Source organism: Carica papaya, chromosome 4, assembly GCF_054855325.1.
Source record: "Carica papaya isolate Zhongbai chromosome 4, ASM5485532v1, whole genome shotgun sequence".
NCBI classification, from domain to species: Eukaryota; Viridiplantae; Streptophyta; class Magnoliopsida; order Brassicales; family Caricaceae; genus Carica; species Carica papaya.
In genome coordinates, this window is record NC_142312.1 from 30,400,581 (window position 1) to 30,424,885 (window position 24,305).

General features: G+C 33.3%; 5 protein-coding genes across 12 annotated transcripts; 4 read left to right on the top strand and 1 right to left on the bottom strand.

The window, feature by feature from the left end:
• Positions 1-1,980: 1,980 nt before the first annotated feature.
• LOC110816253 (RING/U-box superfamily protein) lies at positions 1,981-6,644 on the top strand. 4 transcript variants are annotated; one of them, XM_022044372.2, is made up of 7 exons: positions 1,981-2,098; positions 2,339-2,422; positions 4,051-4,914; positions 5,081-5,472; positions 5,701-5,799; positions 5,930-6,091; positions 6,179-6,644. In XM_022044372.2, exons 3-7 carry the CDS (start codon positions 4,071-4,073, stop codon positions 6,323-6,325), a joined length of 1,644 nt encoding a protein of 547 aa, XP_021900064.1. In that variant the 5' UTR covers positions 1,981-2,098; positions 2,339-2,422; positions 4,051-4,070; the 3' UTR covers positions 6,326-6,644. The 4 variants fall into 4 exon arrangements, with proteins under 4 accessions (XP_021900064.1, XP_021900072.1, XP_088075027.1 ...); XM_022044380.2 differs by having other exon boundaries at positions 2,013-2,208; XM_022044386.2 differs by having other exon boundaries at positions 2,014-2,177.
• Positions 6,645-9,366: 2,722 nt separating this feature from the next.
• LOC110816270 (large ribosomal subunit protein eL24) lies at positions 9,367-12,084 on the top strand. The gene is made up of 5 exons (XM_022044397.2): positions 9,367-9,523; positions 10,877-10,952; positions 11,051-11,152; positions 11,474-11,622; positions 11,773-12,084. The coding sequence occupies exons 1-5, from the start codon at positions 9,513-9,515 to the stop codon at positions 11,921-11,923; spliced, it is 489 nt and encodes a 162-aa protein (XP_021900089.2). The 5' UTR covers positions 9,367-9,512; the 3' UTR covers positions 11,924-12,084.
• A 619-nt stretch (positions 12,085-12,703) lies between these two features.
• On the top strand, positions 12,704-13,705 carry LOC148266547 (NAC domain-containing protein 72-like). Its single transcript, XM_088217033.1, has 2 exons — positions 12,704-13,138; positions 13,274-13,705. Exons 1-2 carry the CDS (start codon positions 12,824-12,826, stop codon positions 13,394-13,396), a joined length of 438 nt encoding a protein of 145 aa, XP_088073159.1. The 5' UTR covers positions 12,704-12,823; the 3' UTR covers positions 13,397-13,705.
• A 1,930-nt stretch (positions 13,706-15,635) lies between these two features.
• LOC110812314 (Protein phosphatase 2C family protein) lies at positions 15,636-20,676 on the top strand. 5 transcript variants are annotated; one of them, XM_022039064.2, is made up of 6 exons: positions 15,636-15,788; positions 16,339-16,581; positions 17,083-17,359; positions 17,619-17,773; positions 17,870-18,009; positions 20,442-20,676. In XM_022039064.2, the coding sequence occupies exons 2-5, from the start codon at positions 16,387-16,389 to the stop codon at positions 18,005-18,007; spliced, it is 765 nt and encodes a 254-aa protein (XP_021894756.2). In that variant the 5' UTR covers positions 15,636-15,788; positions 16,339-16,386; the 3' UTR covers positions 18,008-18,009; positions 20,442-20,676. The 5 variants fall into 5 exon arrangements, with proteins under 5 accessions (XP_021894756.2, XP_021894755.2, XP_021894754.2 ...); XM_022039063.2 differs by lacking the exon at positions 15,636-15,788 and adding an exon at positions 15,809-16,044 and having other exon boundaries at positions 17,870-18,024; XM_022039062.2 differs by lacking the exon at positions 15,636-15,788 and adding an exon at positions 15,811-16,044.
• Positions 18,363-19,796, bottom strand: SPL5 (squamosa promoter binding protein-like 5). Its single transcript, XM_022039067.2, has 2 exons — positions 19,132-19,796; positions 18,363-18,938 (listed from the first exon to the last, which is right to left on the bottom strand). The coding sequence occupies exons 1-2, from the start codon at positions 19,476-19,478 to the stop codon at positions 18,722-18,724; spliced, it is 564 nt and encodes a 187-aa protein (XP_021894759.1). The 5' UTR covers positions 19,479-19,796; the 3' UTR covers positions 18,363-18,721.
• Positions 20,677-24,305: the final 3,629 nt, after the last annotated feature.

A 24,305-nucleotide genomic window follows, 5' to 3' on the forward strand; every position in this document is an offset into this window, starting at 1 on the left:
TGATTTGCTTTAGTATTTTTGTTTTGGATTGAGTAAGTAGCACCCCCACACATACTCTTGTTTTGCACAAGAGTTTGATGTGTGAATTGAATAGGAAATGTCTGGCCAACAAAATGCTGCAATTTGGTTAGTAGGCATGAAACAAGCAGGTTTTGTTGGGTAATAAATTACAAGACGTATTTGCGTTCACCTATAAAAGAAAGAGCACATGGGATTCTTAACTTGCCTATAAAGTGTGGGATCCACTTACTTCAATCCAAGTTTTTGCGGCTAAAAAATCATATAGGGTAGGACCCACTTGCAAATATAATCTCTCTCTATATACACATATATACACACACATAGATACATATATTTATTTATAAAAAGAGCCGGTGATGGATACATGCAAAGTCCAAAGCCTTGCATGGGACTTAAGAATATGCTTTTGGCATTTCTTTTTCTCTCTCTCTCTCTCTCAAAATCACCCCTTAACCTCTACTCTACGGCTATTCTTTGCAGCCTCATCAAGTTCCTTTTCACACCACACCACAACATACCATTTTATTCTACCTTTCTTGGCTAACCCCATTATCTATGATTCAATAATGACCAAATACATGTAAAGCAGTTTAGAAGAAGTAGAATTTTTTCATTTAAAAGATACGAAGGTGTATTGAAATTTGGTATATCACTCGGTGCTAGCAATGACCAAAAGTATATGGCAACATTTTTGGGCATGTGGGTGTCATTTGTTTGGTCAACAACAATAAGAATAACTTGAACTACATGATTAGATGGTACCTCTTGTGGGATTTGTTTGTATTCCTACACGAGTTGTTTGTTACAACACGGTTTAACTTTTAAACCTAATGCCTTAATATTGGAATTCCCTTTTCTCTCACCTCTCTCTCTCTCTCTCTCTCTCTCTCCCCACTTCTCTATGTGTGTGTGTCTACATATATATATATATAAGTCACAAGACAATATTAGTTGGAGCTATAATTAATGGTTTGGATCATTTGAGGATGAAAAAGAGACTAGTTAATAGAAACAATAAGACCCATTTTTCCATATGTTCTTTTTTTTTTTCTTTTTATTTAACTAAATTACTATTCTAGTGAATCTAATTGTATATTATTTTAAAATGATCGACATTGTATTTTTTCAGTAATTTTATAATTTAGAAAATATAATTTAAATAATTTTTTTTTAAAAATTAATTTTATATATTCAAATTAAATTTATTTATAATCAAAATAAAATAGTTTATTCTAACAAAATCTAAATAATTCGTAAGAAAAAAAAATACTTTTAACTAGAATTAAAGAATAAAATATGACGTACAATTAAAATTCAACGAAATTATTGAGTGCATTTAATTGGTCATACACATCAAATATCTCATAATTACAATATTTTTAACAAGTAAATTAAATAATAATTATATTTTTCGTTGTTTAACGTAACTATTTTTTAATTTTATTATTGATATTTTTTCTTTTTTTTTTAAAAAAAAATAATCTTGAATTTTTTATTTATTTATTTTATAAATGAAAATAATTAACAATTTTAATAAAAAAATATTTATCTCATAGGTAATTATTTATTTATTTTAAATTTTAAATTAAGCTTTAGATCATATCGAAACTAAAATTCTTTTAATATAATTCTGATTTTTTTTATTAATAATTGAAATAGAAAAAATAATTATTATTGTTTATTTAAATATTTAATATATATATATATATTTATTAAAAAAAATGAGTTTGCATCGAATTATAATTCTACGAGTTTGAATAGAATTATATTTTTATATTAAATTTGTGATTAAGTTTATAATTTAAAAAAAAAAATAGAAAAAGTTTAACTCATTTACAACTACTAATCGTTATTAGATAATTAATTAAATATTAAACTATAATTAGGAATGGGGGTTGGTCCCACAGCTGTGTGTATCTTCTGAGAGCGAAAAATAAAAAAATAATAATAAATAAATAAAAAATAATCGACTATAAAGAAAATAAAAACCAGAACCAAAGAGAACTTCTTCTCTCTATTTCTCTCTAAATTTCCCTCTCCGATCTCTTCTCCCTTTGACAAACCTCTAATTAATCAGGTAGATGTATTTGTTCTCCTTCAAATTGAACGTTTTGGTGTTCTATCGGTGTCCAATCTCTGTTCTTTTCGACGTTTAGGTTACTCTCGTCCGGCCATTGTTGTTAAATGGTTTGATTCTAGGGTTTTCAGAGCACTTATTTTTTGGGGGGTCGATCGCAATTTAGATTGATCACTTAATCGCCTTTGATCAGCTTGATTGTTAAAGGAAATTGGGTTTTTTCATGTTTATTTTTTGCAGGGATTTTCGGTATATGCTCATCCTTGTTGAAGCGGACACCTACCGGTGAAACTTGAGAGTTGTGTATTTGTTCATGATAACAAGGTACGTAATTTTTTTTTGGATATCTTTAATAATCTCTATGCATAGTTTTTAGTTTTTTTAAAAAAATAAAAACTTACATGATCATTAGCAAATTTTGTTGCTGAAAATTTTGGATTTTATTCGTTTCTTGCGGGGGATGCTGGTGAATTTATAGAAAGAGGTGGATAAGTAAAAGATTTTTGATATTCTCTTTTGCGTTTCTGACAATTGATAATTTTTTAACGTCAGTTTCATTGGATTTCCCCTCTTTTATTTATATAATTACTTGGAACTTATATTCTTCCATGGTTGCATGAGTTCAGAGTGGATGAAGTTTTATGTGACTTTTTTCTTGGGTTTTGAAGTTATTGTTAGGGAGTTGGTTCTGCGTTTTGTATCTGTTTGATTCAACATGCTCTATAACTAATATATAGCTATATTTGTTGTTTCAGGTGAGCCTTAAAGCATGAAATTGATATTTATTCTGTAATGCAACAATTAGTAAAATCTCGAGATTCTGTTCGTCGTGTCCGTTATTTTCTTATTGTGCGTAGGGGCTTTGTCAATGGCTTATTGGTTTGAGATAAAATTAAGAGGTCCTTAATTATTTCTTATGAAACTTAGGAAGAGATTTTTCGCATGATTCTGGGCATGGCCTGTGAACTTAAACCAGTGAGGTTTGGAATGGCTTGATGAAAAAGAAATATTTCTTCTTGGCCAACCGTGCTCGGATCTCTATTTTCTATTCTTGATGGTTAAAGTTGGTAATAGTTAGTAATAGAACTTCAGAAATATGCTTTTTCTTGAATGAAAATGCCACCTTATATGGAACTTAACTGCTGATTGCACGAGGTTTGTTACTAAGCAGCTCGGCTGAATAATTATATGTTGCCGTGCTTGTGTCTCTGGATGTGCTTGAAATTCTTGAATTTCTTATTTGCGGGAGTGGTTGTATTCATTGTTGCACACAGTCGTGTTTGGAAGAAAAAGCTTTCATGTGGCTATTTGGATAGGATCCTGTGTTTCTTACTATTTCTGGATTTTGATTCTGGAAATAAAAAGTTGCCGCAGTGGAAGCTATACTTATTAGCATGATTTTTAATTGTAGTAAGGGAATTTTATTGTTTAGAAGGAAACTGGGGTGGTCACTTCAGTGCACAAGAGAAAGGGCTCTAACAAAAGCTTACTAGAAAGCTCCAAATATCTATATGCTCTTTATTTACAAAAGAGTGCCCATTAAACCAACATGTCAAATATGAACCTCCTTTGTCTTTCACGGGTCAAATAAAATCTGGAAGGGGGGATTGTTTATGTCATATGAGCATTTACGTATGAGGATTTGAGAGAATGTCAGTTGAAAATGCAAGTCCCTCTGTTTGTGTTATTTGTTTTTTCTCTCAGAAAAAAAGTGGAGATGTCAATTTTTATGACATGTCTGCTTCAACCTGGAAATTGCTGAAGGTTTTTCCTCTTGTAATTTACGTATTTTCTATGGATTCATCCAACCAATTACTTTGTCATGTAAACGTTTCTCTCCTACTTGTGACATTTATTAAGCAATTACCAACCTTAATGTTTCTGCAAAATTGGATATCAACTTGTTTGGTGGTTTTTGCTCTGATTAATTTTGACATAAATTTTACAAGCAGGGACAATCTGCAGTGGCAACATGGGACAAAGAAGTATGATATGCTCTAGTCAGATGATTGATTTAGAAATGGATCAACGTGGTCAGGGTTATCTCCATCCTGAGCCTTGCATCTTTTTGGGGGGCGTAACAGGCTTCCCACATCCTGATATTCAGACAGTAATGACGGCTGCAAGGAACACAAGTAATATCGATGCTCATCATTTACCAGAGCATTATGAGGGTGCTATGTTCTATGGGATCCCACAATACCATGGTGTTCAGCATCATCACGCTGCTTCAAATCTTGATTTGAGTGTTGGGTCTGCGTCCAATTTCTATGTGCCTTATATGCCCACTCATCTATCTGGTGTTCCTATAAATCATGGGTCACCTGATCAATTGCCATCTTCCAGTAGTTTTGGAGTGGTTGGAGTTGCTTCAGATGAATATGAAAGAAATACGCATTTCATGGATCATGGGAGAGGCTCATATAAAAGAAAGAATTCTGAAGGGATTCCAGGGAATTCTCAGTCTTTTAGTACATTAGCAGCCTCTACTTCTTCTTTTACTCCTTTGAATATGAGGCATCCAGATGGGCCTGCTGCTGCAACTGATGGTGCATCTTTCACCTTGCCTCAATACAGAGGATCAGGCGCTCCAATTAGGGAAGTAGTATCTCAGAGGAGCGTAAGAAACAGATCAGGTTCTACTGCAATGGATCCTGTTCTGGCACAGAGCCATAATAGTTTTGTTCAAGGAAACTATATGGGACAGCAATTTTCACAATCCAGCCCTCTCTGGTTGGATCAACAGTTGAGCAATAATCGCAATGATGGAGGTCCTTCGGTTTGGTCTCAGGCGCCTGCTCTCCCTTATATACAAGGTAATTTCTCCATCCCTTGTTTCATTGCCCATTGCAAGTCAATATTTGTTCTGATATGGCCTTATTCATTTTTTAGGCTCACTGTTCTCATATTTTTCCTTTCAAATATTTGGCCTTTCTATTGTATCGTAATTCATTTGTTCTGTTTTATTTTGTATTCCTGCAGGAAATAACGTCAGTGTTGGTTCTGTAGAAACTGGAAACATGAATGCACCAAGGTATCATGAGACATCCAGCAACAGGAATTCCACAGCTTATCTACATCCTTCCCAGCTAAACCTCCGGCATCATACTTTTAATCATCATTCAGCACCAGCTATTCAAGGAGTGAGAGGCCATACCAATCAAGTAGCAGCAACTTCATATAGAGTGCCAGCTAGTTATGCTCCGCGTGGCATGATGAATCCTTCACAGAATAATTTGGAAATGGGGCCCAGGCATCTTGGACCTCTTCAGCCTACTGGTTTTAGGATATATCAGCCTCACAGGGATGGATTTGTGCACGACACAACTCTAAGACACCACAATCTTCCGCATCTGAGAGTTATGCCAACTGATGTAATGCTCTCTCTCTCTCTCTCTCTCTCTCTCTTGTGTTTTCCTTTTTTCATTCTAAAAAAAATTTACTAGATGTGCAGTTTCATTTGAGACAAATAGCTTTTGTAGTTCTTTTGGCAGTAAAATACTTACGATTAAGTCTATGATTGTTATTAATGACGTGTCCCTTTCCTCCCTCTCTTTGTGTGTTTATATTGGCATTAAGGTACCTTTGGTTTATGCTTGTAGGGAGTTGCTCTACTGGAGATACCAGACATATATGATGTAGGCAATTATGTTGATCACCACAGGGACATGCGTTTAGACATAGAGAATATGTCTTATGAGGTGAGTTATGAATTACTAGTTTCTTTTGCTCCACTGCCTTTAACTTTGGTCTCCTGCTTGTTTAAATATGTTCCGGATTTTATGGAAGTTTATAAAATTATATCTGAGCATATATGAATTTTGATTGCAGGAGCTTCTTGCATTGGGTGAGCGGATTGGCAATGTAAACACTGGTTTATCAGAAGAAACTGTTCAAAGTCGATTGAAAACAAGAATTTATCTATCATGTGCAATCAATTTGGAAGAAGCACCAGCCATGGATCAGGAACATGATTCTTGCATTATATGCCAGGTAAAATAACACTCATGGTATAAACTTATAAACAGTCTTGGCATGTGGAATTTTAGAATTATTTACTGGGAACCTGGTATTTGACAGGAAAACTATAAGAACCAAGAGAAGATAGGAAGTCTTGAATGTGGACATGAATACCATGAGGATTGCTTGAAGAAGTGGCTATTTGTGAAGAATGTGTGTCCCATATGCAAATCTGAAGCAGTAGCCACAGAGAAGAAAGATGTATAGACAGTGGTGAGTGGTGAGCTTACACCCCCAAAGAAAAAAAAAAAGTGCTGCTATTGCCTTTCTCCTGATCTGTAATTATTACTATGACAAAATCGAGAGGTACTTTGCTATGTATTTTGTATATGAACTTGCAAATATGAGACTAACAGTCACCCTGTCATATCCATTTATTTGTTGGCTCTGTATTTAAGAAAAATTGTACAGACTTTCCTTGTCTATGCACCGGTTCATGCTGTGTATTCTTACCAGTTTGGATTTCATGTTATGATGGATAAGATCTTGGTTTAACAACTGTGAAAAGGAATGTAAATTTATAGTCTGTATGTGTCTTGGAATGTGAATTTATGTCAGTTTTCTTTTTCAAGTTTTTATTTTGATATTTAGGCATAATTATAGGTGTCAATTTAAAGGTGGAAATAGAATGGAGATTTGAGGGAGAACAGAGTTGATAGTCAGGGGCTAGGTTGAATGGGTGAAACTAAGAGCTAAAGGGTCATATAGAGGTTGAGCTGTAGGGGAGGAGATAAAGTGGGGAAGAGGAGCGACTTAAGCGAGCTTAACAATTACATGAAGGAGAGGGATGAGGCAAGGGAAGATGATATGCCCTAACGACTAACATCAATAAGAACCTACTTCCATGCCTGTACTCTTTGAAGACCTAGTTGTTAGATCTCTCTGTACATAATTGTTATTCTTCTTCCTCATTGCCTCTTCTCTCCGCTATTCTCTTTTCTTCTTTATCCAACTTATGCTTTTGGTGAAATTTTTATTTTAGTTTTGTTAATCTTTTTAGTTGAGTTTATTGGGTATTCTCTCCATAGAGAATTAAAGATGATCTTTTTGGGTTTGTAGAAGAGGAGGGGAATTAACTCGGGGTAGGAAACAAAGTGATTTTGTTGGAGGTTGGCCATTAGTCTCCAATGGAGAGACAACTAGAATGGAAAGGAAGAAGATACAAAGATGTCAGATACATTGTAATTCTGTATGCTCAAACTGATCTATAAAAACCTACTTCCATGCACGTACTCTTTGAAGACCTAGTTGTTAGATCTCTCCGTACATAATTGTTATTCTTCTTCCTCATTGTCTTTTCTCTCCACTATTCTCTTTTCTTCTTTATCTAATTTATGCTTTTGGTGAAATTTTTATTTTAGTTTTGTTAATCTTTTTAGTTGAGTTTATTGGGTATTCTCTCCATAGAGAATTAAAGATGATCTTTTTGGGTTTGTAGAAGAGGAGGGGAATTAACTCGGGGTAGGAAACAAAGTGATTTTCTTGGAGGTTGGCCATTAGTCTCCAATGGAGAGACAACTAGAATGGAAAGGAAGAAGATGCAAAGATGTCAGATACATTGTAATTCTGTATGATCAAATTGATCTACTACGATCTATTTATCTTTTTAAATTGAGTTAGGGTCGACTTCAAATTTAGATGCAAAAAGTCTGTTTGAACTCGAACCAAATTTATTATGTATGACAACAACATGTGAATGGGTGAGAAGTAGAAGACTAGTGTTTTCTAGATACGTAATCTTCCAATTCAAGAACATAAAATTGTTAGCGTTTTGTAATATTATCTTTCAGGTTATAAAGGAAGTACATCTGCGCTAGAAGACGGCAGAAGAGATTCCGAAACAGATGAAAAATAAGAGGAAGAAGATGGAGTGAAGAAAAAGAGAAAAGGAATTTGATGTTCTTGTTTTTATCTTTCATTGTGGGTTGCTGAACTTTAAAAAATAAATAAATTTAGGCAGGCAAATTGGGTCACATGAAGGTGTTTAAAAAATAGAATTTGCATGTTTCTTACATGTTATGGATATAATTTGAAAGTTATTTAATAGTTATATCGTATTTTATTTTATTATTATTTAAAAATATGCAAAAAAAAAGTTATTTAACAGTTATCTTATAAAAAAAAAAAAGAAAATTCAAAACTTTCCCAATAAATTATAAATTTATTTATATGTAAGTACAATAATTATAATAATATATGTATGTATGAATAAATAAATAACTAATGTGTAAATCCAAGCCCAAAAGAAAAATAAATCAAGTGAAAAATCCTAGTTTTAATTTCATTAAAGTTTGAAAATTACAAATTCGTATTTTATTAAATATGTAGAATTTATCATTTTGTAGATGTATTTGAGTTTATGGTGATTGATTTATAATATTTGATTCAGTATGATCGATAATGATTTAATTTATTAATCTGTTAGAAAGACTGCAACGATCAAATTAGCTTCGATCCCAGAGAATTTATTACGCTTTTGAGTAAAAGAAACATCTACAAGCGGCTAGATTCCCTTAATTGTGATAAACAAAAAGAATATCATGAAATGACGGAGTTTCTTAGTTAGAATAATTACAAATTGTTAAAAAACTCGACATATCTTCTTCTCATTCAAAGAATGATAAATCATTAGATCAATCATCGTAGTTTGATATTTGTTACAGTTTCGTTTTTAATATTTTTTTTTTGTATAATAAGATTTTTTATTTGTTTTAAATACTTAATTTTTCTATTTTAATAATTAAAAAATAAAAAATAGTTAAACCATATTTGAATTCTTCAAAAATAACTCAAAAAATAATTTTGACAAATTGAATAAATTAATAATTAATAACAATAAAAATACACATAATATTTTTATTAATTTGATTAATTAGTGAAATTCAATTTTTTGAATTATTTTTCAAAACATGGAAATATAAAAACAACTATTTTAGTTTTTTTTTTTAAAAAATAATTAGAAAATAAAAGAAAAATGAGTGTTTGAAAAAAAAAATTAAAAAAATTGAGAACTTAAATTATAATAAAAAAAATTAAAAAATAAATTATAATAAGTGTTAATTTTTGTAAACTAATTTAATAATTTATCAAATAAATACATTGAAATCCAAATTAATCTTATAATTCTAAATACCTAATTATTCAAATTATTTTAAAACCCATCTCTGAATTCTCTCAAGCCCAAGGAAATCCAAAAAGCCCGGCCCCTTTGAGGCATTAAAACGGCATCGTTTGATTTTCTTCACCCGCAAACGACAGAGGCTTTCCTTTAGGGCTTTCATTTTCTTTTTTTTAATTCGATAATTGTACGATATATATACTGCGTCTCCTATTTTATGTTCTAGGGTTTCCGCAGAAAGGAGGAACAACAGCAGCGGCTAGCGGAGTAGCATCCATGGTTCTCAAGTAAGTTTCTCCTCTTCGTTATCTCGGAATGCTTCTTTTTATTTTCATTCTTCTACAAAAAAAAAAAGAAAGGATTTTCTAGTAGGCTCCGAACTTAAACCTGAAAGTTTACAGATCATGATAAGAAAAAATAAAACATCCAATTTTAGAAACCAAAAAATCCTGAAAATGTCAAGAAAAATTGCTAAAACCACCAAATTGGATAGTGCTGTGCGCTCGACAATCTCATTTCTCTTTATGGTTAGTACGTCGTGGCAGTAGGTTCTGTTATGTTCATCAGAACTTCAAGCTCCTTCACATTGAGAACAACGAACTTCTTAAATCTATTGGGAAGATAGTGACGAGCCATAACCAATAAGGGACTTTCTTCTGAGTCTTGAGTCAATACCCATTAGCCTCCGCAAGTTTTCCTTGACGGAAATCTTCTTATAACTTGGAGGCGTGTTGAATTTTTCAGACGCTCCTTCACAATTTTCTTTGTAAGGACGGGGACAGCCGTTGTTTCTGCTGGAAGGCTGCAACAGGGCTCCTGTAAACCCTAGCAGAGTGAAGATCTCAAAATGCCTCTTTGAGTAGCTATATGTATCAATATATGTCATTTTAGCTTAGTTAAGAGGCAAAAATTAATAGATCATTATTTGGTCTTCTATGGTATTTCGAGGGGACACTGTCTTTTTCATAAGTGATCTCCATGATCCCCTGGACATTCTCTTTAAGTTTAGTATATTCCTTCAAATGAATACCTGAATATTACAAGCTTTGGGTTCAGGAAACGGACATAAGAAAAAGTGTTGGATTCCTGGAATAGACAAATAGCAGGATTCTCTGGTTGGCTTTACTATCTGAATTCATTAGGGAATCGGTACTCCAGTCATGATGTCAATGTCCTTAATGATTGAAATTAAATTAAATTCTTTAAGGCAATATTTGCTGAAAAATTCCATTTTGATTAGTTATGATGAAAATGCAAATGGAATTGCAGTGGTTTCCTTGTTGCATCCCACTTCATTTTCATTCTTACATCATATGGTACTTCACGCTTGAGGTTACGGATAGCAAAAAATTAAGATATTTTATTTTCTTGGAATACCTGGCGAGGCTTAGGTTTAAGTTCTCAGGTTTGTGCTCCTTGCATCAGCATAGGTGGAAGAGTGAAAATGCATATAAAAATATTTGAACATATGAGATTTAGTTTTGGTTAATTTTCATTGCAGATAAAAACAATTAAAGCAATTGGTTTCCTGTGTAGAATGTTTATTCTATTTCACATGACAAGGATGAATTTTTGTGCTTAAATATTGGATAATCATGTTGAGATTCTGACTCAGACTTAAAAAATTACTGGCATTATAGGACGGAACTCTGTCGTTTCAGTGGGGCCAAGATATACCCTGGGAAAGGCATCAGATTTATTCGTTCTGATTCTCAGGTGAATGTTGGCTACTTTTATTTGAATTTATCAGATTTCCCTGCTTGACATTTCTCCTAAATGGCAAAACTTTCTCCTAAGTGCACTGTATTTTTTAGGTTTTCCTCTTTGCCAACTCAAAATGCAAGAGGTACTTCCACAATCGCTTGAAGCCATCGAAGCTGACCTGGACTGCCATGTACAGAAAGCAACACAAGAAGGTAAAATTCACTGGATTTTGGTTTTTGATTCTGGACAGGGCAGTCAGTTGATCAATAAGATCTGTCTTTTATCTTGTTTCTTTGAGTGGATAATGTGATAAGATGATATGTGATAAGCCCCTCAATTTTTCAAAGGAGTAGGTGGTCCATATTTAAACCATGGTAGTCAAATTTGTTTAATCAGTTACTTGGATATATTTTTGGACTCATTTTCGGCCTATTAAAATTGCACCTGCGCAATGCTTCTGTGTCGATTTAATGAAAGAAAAAAATATATCTAGTATCAGCCAACTCATAGTCATGTCTCCTTACCATGTTAAGGACATTGCCCAAGAGGCTGTGAAGAAGAGAAGACGTACCACCAAGAAACCGTACTCCAGGTCCATTGTGGGTGCGACCTTGGAAGTTATCCAAAAGAGAAGAGCTGAGAAACCAGAAGTTCGTGATGCTGCTAGGGAAGCTGCTCTCCGGTGTGTGTAGTTTTAATAGTTTTCCTGTTTGCTATTCTGGAACATTTAGTTTAAGTTTTCATAGCCATTTCTGTGTTTTCCTGAAGTGAATAAATATTATTAGTATGTATATTTGGTCTGCTTCTCGTTTGATTTATAATTATTTTGCAGTGAAATTAAGGAACGGATCAAAAAGACGAAGGACGAAAAGAAGGCAAAGAAGGCTGAAGTGATGTCAAGGCAACAGAAGACGGGAAGCAAGGGTAACGCTCCTAAGGGCGCTACAGGTCCCAAAATTGGTGGTGGTGGAGGGAAACGCTGAGGTATTTTGACAGTTGGTTGCAGGTATAGGGGCAGTATGTTTTTAATTTCGAAGGTTTCGCCGAGTACTGTAAACAGATTTTGCATTTTTGTTATTCTATATTGATTACTTGTTATGTTGAATGGATTTCTGGTTATTTAATGGATCTTTGGCTTTACTAATCTGAACTTGCCTATACATATATGCTTTTTTTTGTTAGTGTGATGAGAAACATGGATTCAGGTAATCTTTGAATCACTTCTTTTAGATAACCAACTGAATGAGCTTGTTCTTGAGTTATAGATACAAAAATTTACTTCTGAGTGTAATTTAGGCACAGTAAATATTACAAGCAATGAATATGATCATATATTACTTGCAGGGTTTTCAATAAAGAGATGAGTTCACTAACCTAAAATCTGTATTTACTACATAACACAAAAAATAATTAGTTGTAATACTTAATTTATAACTACTTAGGAATAACTTTATTTACTTATGAAACATTCAAATGAAAGTGATATATATAATATTAATAAACATGTATTAAATTATGTAATAAAATTAAGTATAATAACAATTGTTTAAAAGTTTATTTATGTATAATTGGTAAAATATTTATAATAAAGTGATATATGATTAATATTAAAAATATTTAGTGGGAAGCTTATTATATAAAAATTAATTAACTAATTATATTTTGAAAAGTTTATTTGGAGGAATATATAATTAATCCAATATTCCATAATATATGAATATATATTTATTAAAAATTTATGTCTGTTATATATATATAGAGAGAGAGAGAGAGAGATAGAGGGGTCAGAAACCAGAAAAGAGTACGCCAGAGAGAGAGAAAGAAAGAGAGAAGCGCAAGAAAGAAAGCAAATTTGGGTGAGAGTTGCGAGTTGAGAGTGGGTGATGGACGTTGCAAGGATTGGCTTCCATTTTACACCGAGCGATGAAGAGGTGTTTCAGATTCTTGGAATGAAGGTGAGAGGAGAGGATGAAGTGGGTGGAGTGACTGAGGTTGATCCGTATGAGAAAGAGCCATGGATGGTGTTCGACAAGAATGAACCGACGGTTGGTTGCGGTGCATGGAAGATGGAGAGGTCGGTGGAGGTTGTCGACACAGACGAGAACGTTATTGGGTACGAGAAGATGCTTGCGTTTGAGGAGAAGAAGAAGAACACCGAGAATGGTCGCTGGATCATGCATGAGTTTTCACTACTGGATGTCAGTAATCTTTCTTTCTTTCTTTCTTTCTTTCTTTAGTTTCTGCAATCAGCTTCTTGGATGGAATGTACATATTATATATCTTTTCTTTATTTTCTTTATTCCGAGTTTTCCTCTTTGTGGTGATTGGAGTAGCATTGTTTCTTCTTGCTGATTGACAATGGAGAATCTTGGAGAGTCTTGGAATTATGCTGTATTACCGACACGTCCAAGATCTTCAGAGGTTCTTTTTTCCTCCTTCCCCTTGAATGGTTATAGAAGGCTCGCTGTCAAAGCAGTTTTGGATGATCAGGTTTCGGCCTCCATTGTTTCGGAGTTTCTGAAAAGATTCAAATACTTCAGACACTCAGCTGGTTCATGTCCTGATGAATTAACATGTCTGCATTTTTTGATTGAAGACAAAAAGGTGGTTGAATAGAGAAAAATTTACAAGATGAAATATGTACAGTGAAGAGGCGTAGGAGCTTAACAAAATTGCACGAAATACATAAGAATTATATATATATATTATATATATATATATATATAAGTAATCACCACAAATGTTCTAACTTGTGAGTCTATGAAAACAAGTTTTTTAACATTGCAGGCTCATTTGTTTGTGTCATTTGCAAGGTTTGATATTGTTTATGGAGAAGCACAACTTATCTTTTGATCGAATTAAAAATTCTTAACAATATGTGATTGAATTAAACTGAAATGGAAAGATTAATGTAAACTGAAAAGGAAACGCTAATCTAAGCATGAACAATTAAATCCTTAGGTTTGTCTAGAAGCAAGGTTTTTTACCTTTTAACTCTCTGAGTTCAATCTCTGTTGAAATTTTGAATGTATCGTACCGATATTTTTAAATGTTATTCAATTAGTTTCATTTGAGATTATTATCAATAATTTATAAAACAAAACTAACATATATATATATATTTCGTTTTCATTTGTACAATCAGATGATTACGTACTTTGTAGAATTAGAAATAAAGACATGGATAAACTCCAACATCCAACAAAAATCTAATTGATGAAGTTTCAACACGACAATAATGATAATGCTCACAAAAAAAAAGTTGAGCATTGATGTAGAAGATCATAATCAAAATAAAATACAGTTTATCAATCCATCATATGTTACGCTTACTAATAATAATAAAAAAAATAATTGAGGAGATTACTGTGACTACACCTTTGCAGATGGAGTACAATGATCCATTATATGTTATACCTACTAATAATAATAAAAAAAATAACTGAAGAGAACACTTTTGCAGGTGGCGTACAATGATTCATTATATGTTACACCTACTAATAATAATGGAGAGATTGTTGAGGTGGTCATGACTGCAACATTGTAGGAGTACATTAATCCATCATACGTTACGCCTACTAATAATAACAATAAAGAAATAACCGGGAAGATGACAATGACTGCACATTTGCAAGTGGAGAACATCGATCCATCATATGTTACACCTACTAATAATAATGGAGAGACCGTTGAGGTGGTCATGGCTACACCATTGCAGGAGGAGTATATCAATCCATCGTATGTTACACCTACTAATAATAATAGAAAAATAGTTGAGGAGATGATTATGACTGTATTTTTGTAGGCAGAGTATATGAATCTATCGTATATTACGTATACTAGTAATAATGAAGAATTAATTGAGGTGGTCATGGCTGCACCATTACAGAAGGAGTACGTCAATCCTTCATATGTTACGTCCATTGAAGAGATGCCCATGGTTGCACCCTCGTGTGGGAAGAGAGATTTTTTATGTAAAAATTTTGGTATTTTTATATTGTTATTTATTTTTTATTTTACTTATTTAAAATTAATTGAATAATTTATTTCGCTAAAAATATTAATAAAAAAAAAGTACATATTCAAATTTATATATATTTTTTAATTTTAATATAAACAGTCTAAGTTTACAAATACTTAATATATATATATATATAGATGGTCCCAAATACTTAATATCATTCTATTGTAGATAAAATGGAAGTATGGATGGTCAAGATTCATGACAAGCCATGAATATATATATATATATAGCTTATATAGCATGCCCTCTATGAAGCTCAATAACTCAAGTTTGAATCTTAGTTCCATTTTGTTAGATAAAACCAAAAAAAAAAAAGAATCAGCAAGCAAGTTTAAATTCTTATGAAATCACAAGCTAAAACTAAGGATAAAACATATGTATTACATATAATATATATATATTATATATTAATCAATTTAAACCAGAATCATATCAGAATAGATTAATCTTCTCAGATAACATCGTTGTAGATTGAGTATAGATTAGAACTTTATTTAATCTTGTTTGATGTGGATAGAACACCTTAATTTGATATAATTTTTTTAATTTCAGTCAGATAATGAACGTTCAAATATATATATATATATGTATATACTGATTATAAACATAAAAATTTTCGTAAATGAGAACCTAAATTAAGAGGAACACAATTAAATTTGAATAAGACCAAATGGATAATTGATAATTGTTTTTGAAAGAAGAAAGATACTTAGATAATGGTTTTTGAAAAAATAAAATAAAATAGAATAAGCAGGTGGTGTGGCGCGAAGGGCTGATGCTTCAAAGGATTAGCGCAAAGAACGCAGCCAAAGAAATGGAAGGAGGTGAGTCGTGTCAAGACGACAACGCTGCTCGTCTTTCACCCTCTACACTTGTCTCTCCGTTTACCACCCTTGATTCCTCTTCCCATCTCTCTCCTTCGTCTCGGCCACTGTGCCCGCGTCATACCCACTTTCTGAATTTTGTATTATTCGCCGTTAATCAACATATTTTGTCTCTATATATATATATATATACCCACGTAACCCAGTAGCCATGATCGCTAGAGAATTCCTTCACAGGTTGAAGATGTCTGTCAAGGTACATAATATATGTACGCACGTCCGCCACTTATATAACCCACTTGTCTTTTTGTGTTTTGGTTAATGGGTTTATATTAAAATTTAAAACTTGCTTTTGGGTTCGCTTGATTTTTCATGTTTTTGCGAGAGGTATGTTTTTAGATTTATTAGATTTTGTTCTCTCTGGATTAATGGGTTGATTTTGACCGGCTGTTTGTAATCTGTTTAGGTTTGTCTTTCTTTTTTTCCCCCCATTTTTATGGGTTTCTTTTTTGGGGGAGCAAGTGCTTAGATTTGGTGTTTGACATTGCAGCAAAAGTTAGGTTCATCACAGATTGATTCTGGGAAAGGGAAGAGTAAGATGTCAAAGCAAATAACACATGGTTATCACTTAGTAAAGGGGAAAGCTCACCATGCCATGGAAGATTACGTTGTTGCAAAATTCAAGGAAGTTGACGAAAACGAGCTTGGTTTATTTGCAATTTTTGATGGTCATCTCAGCCACGAAATTCCGGACTACTTATGCTCGCATTTATTTGATAATATACTGAATGAGGTAATCTTTTTCATCTTCATCTCTCCATATAATACACTGTTTATTCCTTTTGAGCAGCAATACTGATTAGTATTCATGGAGGACCATACTTAGATATTCCTTGAAGTTTCTTAAATTTGAGAATAACGAACTTATAGAGAAGCCTTGAATTTGTGTTTTCCCATTTCTTATCATATTTGTAGTGATATCTATTTCACTTGTGCAGCATTTGCTTCAGTCTTATTCAATTCGTAAGTCTATTAGTACTTAGAACAGAATTTATGAAGTATTAGTTGACACCACCCCACCTTAAATTTTTTATGCTGGGAATTCATCCAAATTATGTTATAACTATGCATATTAAGAGTAATAGGAGAATCATACTAATGAATTGACTAGAAATTGAATGATAATTTTACTACACCAAGTTGAACTATGTGCAGTCTGAGTACTATGTAACAAGGGTTTTGGTTTTCTGTGATTAGCTAATTTCTTTTCGATCTTCATTTTCTTGCAAAGTAGCCTGATTTCTGGTCAGAGCCAGAGAAAGCAATCAGGAGAGCATATCGTATTACTGATACTAAAATATTGGACAAGGCAGTTGATTTGGGAAAGGGGGGTTCAACAGCTGTGACAGCAATACTGATCAACTGCCAGAAGCTGATAGTGGCTAATGTTGGTGATTCTCGTGCTGTTATTTGCAAGAATGGTGTTGCCAAACAGCTGTCAGTTGATCATGAACCAAACATGGAAAAGGAGATCATTGAGAATAGAGGTGGTTTTGTATCAAACTTCCCAGGTAAGAGACTGATGTCTGCTTAAACATATAGCTACTCAACTCAATTATTTACACGCTATCAAATCTTTCAAGTCCAGAGATGGCCTATCTCATTACATCCACACTCTTGCTTATTAGAACATAAGGGAAGTGGTAGAATATAATGTATTTAAGGTGATAAAGTGGACTTTTATGTCAAATTCTAAGCCTTGTACTCATGGCAATTTTTTTTCTTATTCACATTTTATGTTAAGACCAAAAGCTTTTATCTTGAAATCAGGGGATGTTCCGCGTGTTGATGGGCAGTTGGCAGTGGCAAGGGCATTTGGTGACAAGAGCATAAAGGTACATCTAAGTTCAGAACCAGATGTTGCAATGGAAAAGATAGACGATGATACTGAGTTTGCTATCTTGGCTAGTGATGGGCTATGGAAGGTTAGTGACTTGGACAAATCTGAACTTACAACACTGTTGGCATATGATTGTGCTTTCTTGCATTCTTATTGTTTTTTTCCCCCTAAACAATGGCAGGTAATGACTAATCAAGAAGCAGTGGACTCTGCCCGGCACGTGATTAAGGATGCTCGGTCTGCAGCAAAGCACCTTACAGAAGAGGCTCTTGCTAGGGGTAGCACAGATGATATTTCTGTCATAGTTGTGAAGTTTTAATGGTAAGATAATATTTGGTGAGTTTCACCACTCCTTTGAGAAAATCTTCTTGTATTGGTTGTTCATATCTTTTGCAATGCTAGATGTTTATGTTTCTTTTTTCTTCCCCCCTTGATAAGAGAAGAGAAGAGGAGAAGTTTATGTTTTGTGTTACATACGAAAGAAATGGCTTATTGTATGACTTACAAGCCAATAGAATGGCTAAATTTTTTTGGCTTATAAGCTGACAATTCCAAAACAAACCCCCTTATGAGATATTTTCTAACCAAACTAGGTCATAAGCTGGTTTACAGAGATTTTAAATTACCTGATAAATTACAAACATGCAGGACAGAGAAAGCTTTTACAAACAGCATTAGCAAACCAATATGTAATAATTTCCAGTGCAACATTTTTTTTCTCCCTATAGCATTCCTCATCATGCCGTCATGTCTGATTACAAAGTACGCAAAAAAATTCAAGTTGAAGCTAGGAGTTGGTTTTCTTCACCACATATTCACCAAAAGTGAATCATGCAATGGCTGTAACCCGATTATTTTATCCAATAGTAGCATCATATAGACTCACATAACGGAAAACAGTTGAAACATATGCCTGGTTGCAGTAGCTTTATCGTCATACGTAGCATATAATAAGTACCATATTGATACGGGAATAGAGGAAGCTGTAGATGACAGAAGAGAGGGAGCAAATGAAGCAGCAGAGCAGACCACTTCATCTGATCTGAGAACGCTTGAATGAGGAAGTACCGGGAAGATTGATCTGTATTCTGTCTCTTTCATCTGTCTGCCTGCACTGAGGACTCACCCCCTTCCGGCTTGACCCTTCGCTGCATGTTTCAGCTGCACTCTTCCTACGCCGCTCATTGTGTCCGGCTAGACGCCTGCGGCAGCTCCTCTTTGCTTCATCAAACTCTGACAATTCATGGAACCTGTTCAAGTTAACCATGGTTATGAAGTTATGTAGAATTGATAGTCATTAGAGATTTCAATCCATTCTAGTACTGCAGGGCAGACCTCAGTTAACCAATAGCTTATAAAATCCTTAGCATTTCTACTTCATGTCAAAACGAGGGAGTAGTTGAAAAGGCTATAACCAAAATGACATGGAAATGAAATCAAGACCTGCTACATTGTTGACAAAACCTCTGCCTGAGTCCTGCAACAAGCACAACCGGCGCCTTGGCATGAATCTCGCACACCTTGTGGCGCCTGTGGTATCTCTTGGCCTCTGCCAAATTAGCTCCACATTTCTCTACCTGGCAAGAGGGTGGAGACACGCTGCCACTGGTGCTACCAGATCCTTTCTTACCAGAAACCTTCTTCTTCTTTTCATCATCTCCACCAAAACCATCTCCCATACTACCAATTTCTTCTTCGTCTTCCATGTCATTGTCCACTTCCATAACAAGACAATCCTTGATGGCCTTCTCCTTTGAGTATAGCTTTCCTTCAAGACCTCTGGCCTCCATTGCTTTCAAAATATGTCACAGTGAATGGTAGTGCTGATGGAAAATGGTATGCGGATATATCCTGTTTATGAAGGTGAATAGATAGCAAGAAAAAGTTGGAAAGGAAAAAAGAAAGTTGGAGCAGGACCACATAGTACATTTCGCTGCTTGTTTGTATGTGTATATCTGTGCTTGGTGTGATGGTGAAAAGGATTACAAGCTCAAAAAATTAAGAGAAGCTAGGAACTGGGTCTTAGCTGATATGCCATTACAAGTTTTTAAACTCAAATCTCTTCTTACTAATGGTTGGAATAACAGGCCTACCTGACAGCAAAGCACCCGTATGGTGCATACAGGCAATTATTGGTGGGACAAAGGGCTCTTATAGCCTGAATTTATGGGAATAGAAATTCTATAGCTCACAAAAATTATGTATAGTTTAAGAAGACATGCATATAATGATTCTGTTCTATATGTAAAACCATCATGTTAAAATGTCATTAAACTGATATAGATTTGATTTTTAACAATTGAGTTTAAGTTTTGTGAACCCTGAAAAGATACTGATTAAGAAGGAGACAGGGAAAGATTGAACAGAGATGTTGAAGGAATTGGGAAGTTTGAATTGAAGCTGTCCCTACTAATAACAGTTTTTTAGGTGGGTAGTACCACATGATTTTACACAACATTACCTGAGCAAAGAAAATAAAAATTCTCAGAAAGAACATGCTCCCTTAACGCTATATGATTCAGTACCATGCAGCATATTTTTTTTATTTATATTTTTTCATGAAGTCACTATACATAGTTGTGTTATTTATCATTAGAACTGAGATCTTTGCTGCTCTTTGAGACGTGTGTATTAGGCTTAAGGTTTGAGAGAGAGAAATGCATTTTAACTTTGTTTTATTTTTAGAATCTGAGTTTTTCTTCTTCATTTCTTTTTTCCTGCCCTAATTTGACTACAAAATTTACTTTTTACAGTTTCACATTGCCAAGAACCTGACATAAGGGTGGACTGAAGGTAAAGTTTCTGCGAACCTTAATTTGAAAAGTAAAAGAAAAGAAAAAGATGAAGAAGAAGAAATGTATAATGGACTGTACAGCACTATAAGTTAAAAAAATTCTGCCTGTTAGTGTTGGACAAGCAGTACAGTGGCAGAGTGCCTTATGCTTTTCCAATCCAAATGGACAAATCGATTTAATCTCTTTTCTACTCCATGCTTTATTCCTTCTTCTGCTTTTTCTATATATATATGGACATTTGAAATGTGATAGTTCAACTGCAAAACTTACCCTCTTGGTGTTGATGTAAAAGTTAATTTTCTTTTCAGTCTACTTTTTTAATACTTCAAGAAATCTTACTGGTAAGAAAACTTGTTTTGATATGTTACACTATCAACCATTTACTTCTTTAGTTTAACATCTGTTCGATGGTAACAATAAACAGTATATTGATTTTTTTCCAGTAAATTCTTGGAATAATTAGTTTCAACTAATTCTTTTGGATAATACTGGAGGTAGATGTCCAAAAACAATGGTAGAAGAATCATATAAGAACAAAAAATTTGTGTAGTAAATTTTGAAGATGATGGTCCTGTGTGTATCTATCTGATCAAGCTTTAAATTTCACCCGCTCACTCTTCCGCGTCGCTCTTTTTATAGCAAATAAAATGGCTCAAAGTGCCAATCATTTTCTATCCTTATTTTGGTCCATCTTCATCAGATTCTTCATTTTGTTTTTCTCATTTTAGCACCAAAATGCTTTTTACAGGACATCAATGGTACACTGTCTTTGTGTATTTTGTTTTTCTCATTTTAGGATACCCTTCTCTTTCTTTACTTTCTTTTCTTTTCTTTTCTTCTTTTCTTTTCTTCATTCTTTCTTTCTTTCTTTCTTTCTTTCTTTCTTCCCATCAATGTCCTCAGCCAAATCACCCTTCTACTTGAGTTTTCAAACCAAAAATCTTACCCATGATAAGAGAAAACCTCTGTTTTTTCACTGTTAAGAATAAACAGTGTTTGAGACATGAGTTATTTGTAAATTTGAAAAGGAATGGACTTACTCCAAAGACAAAGACTTAAAATTGACATTTTGATGGACAAATGAATTGGAACATGAAGAAAATGATTGAACTGGTGTAGTGATAATGGTGGGTCATTTTCACTGGGAATGCTTCTTCTGTTTGGTTTCTGTTCTTATCTTATTCTTCATCGTTTTCTTCATACAAACAACTTTTCCAGCTATTTTCTGGTGGTGAAGAAAGATAGTATCAGATTCTTAGACTTGGTGTTGTTTTTATATATCCAAAACACCCTTCTTCAAATTTATACCATTTCAAAATATTTTACAAATATAAACAATAACTTGGAGTTATTCTGTAAGTAAAATGATTTTTTTGATCTACTGTTACTAATGTTCAGAGACAAATACCTAAATTTCATAAATAACCAAACCTAAAGATTTAGTCTATTATTTACAAAAATTTGACTGATAAGGTAGCACTCAACATCCAATGAAAAATCATTAGTTTTATGTGTAGAAATGTTAGAACGACTTAATAACAAAAGGGTTCTTGCGCAAAATATGAGCAAGAAATTGCTAGAAATCTAAAGAAATATCATAAAAACGCTTTACTAGCAAGGAAAAAGACGAAAGTTTGAGAGAAAGCAAACCCTAGGTCGCCATCTCGAATGTTCTCCTTTTTCTTCTTATTTCATAAATGAATAAATTATCTGAGAAATTTTTTCTAATATTTTTTATTTTATTGTATATAAATCGAGATAAAAAGACATATTAGAAAATTTTGAGATATTGTTACCTGAACAGGATGAGAACAATGATTGTACCATGTGAGTTGAGACTATTATTTTGTTGTAGTAAGGTCATCAATTGTATATATTATTTTAGAGTGATGATACTCTAGTTTCTTGTTCCACTTTCTGCAACCGTGGGGAAAGTTGAAACATGATTCACAATAGATATCTTGTTTTTCCCACGTAATTTGTGCCCTTTAGATGCCCGTATAGTTTATAGCATCCCCCTACATTATGCCTAAACATCCCATAATGTGCGCACACATGCTTATTGGGATTGGCTTTAAAACACCTCTCTACAAGATGATCTACTACCTCACAGTGTGTATAGTAGTACTTTTCTTAGTTAGAACTAGTACTTTAGTGTTCTTGTTTGGCTCTTTAATGTTGAAAGTCAGTGCTCTATCGGGTGAAATATTCAGTCATCCTACATTTCTTTTATTGTTATACAATAGAATACATTTCGTTCAAGTTAAGAAAAAATTTTATTAAAAACACTTATGCTTTAATCTCCTTATATGATTCATTCAACCCTATTAAAAACTTCATTACTCAATCTCTCTATTGATACTCTATTACAAACTTCAACCATCCGCATGCACAATTAGGAACTGGCTCATAATTAAGTAACTTGTCGAAAAGACTTTGAGTTTCAAAAAATAAAACTTACAGTGTCCTGATCCTTTACGAGGTTACTGTTTCACCTCATAGATTTTGTGGATGTTGTTTTGTGCATGCTTTTATTCGAGTTCGTTCTGTAATTGATATATTCTCTATATAAAACGTGATGCATTTAGTATCTACTGATAATATGTTATGTATTTAGGTAATAACAATATTATTACAATACGAGCGGTATTTTATGAGCGGGCTGCTCATATCTATAGATTTTGTAATACTCTCATCGACGAACCTAACTTGTTCTTAATTCTAAAAGCACGTTTCATAGATTTAGCCCAAAAGTAATAGTTACTAGAGCTTAGCAACTGTGTAACTAACAAGGCTCTGAAATTCTCATTAATTGTAATGTAATATAGGATACTCGAATATGGAGGATTATTGATCATTCTACTCGGTAGATCTTAATATTAAATGACATTTAAGGTGGGGATTTCATTCTCTATCATTGGCTCTAATGCAATAAAAGATTTTTTGCACTAAATCTAAGCAAAAAAAAAACATTAAAACTCAAGAAAATATTATAAGAAATGATTTACTTGCGAGGAAGAAGGCGAAGGTTTACGAGAGAGCAAACCCTAGGACATTTTCAAATGTCTCCTTTGTTTTTCTCGTTTCCTAAATGAATAAAATGAGTATTCATATAATGGTGAGAGATACACGTACTTATTTTTTACCCATAGAGAAACAAACATGTTTATAGAAATAAACAAATAAAAATTTTCGTGATACTCATTTCATATAACTCTGAATTAAATATAATTATAATTAAAATTTACCTTAATTACTATTTTTAACATTAACCTTATACATATGGAAAAAAAAAAATTAAGTGTAACATTATCATCTTTTATTTTTTTTTATTTTTTCATATTGTCTTATATAATATTTTTTCATGTTGTATTGAATTGTCATTAACACCAACTTTGGACCATGACCGCCTTTTTTTTGGGCCCATGGGCCTGTTGGGGGATCCAAAAAGGCCTCTTAAAATTTGTTATATGGCTTCTCCTCCGCCATCTCCACCGCCTTTTTCATCCCGTCTTTCCCCCCGGTATCGGCCGGGAAACTTTGCGCTTCTGCCGGGTGGCTTGCCGTCATTGGTTCCCAATGCTTCAGTCTCGGCTTCTCCCACCACTCCTTTCCTTCCCTGGTAATAATATTCTATAAATATACTATTAGCAATTTTATACCCAATTTAAATTCAACATGTTTATTTTTATTATTCCTTAAATATAGTGTTAATATGAATATAATTAATACAATTATGTGATAAATATATAATATTCAAATTAGAATGAGTTAAATTATTGACTAAGACCCCCATAAAATCTAAGGAAAAGACAAATATAT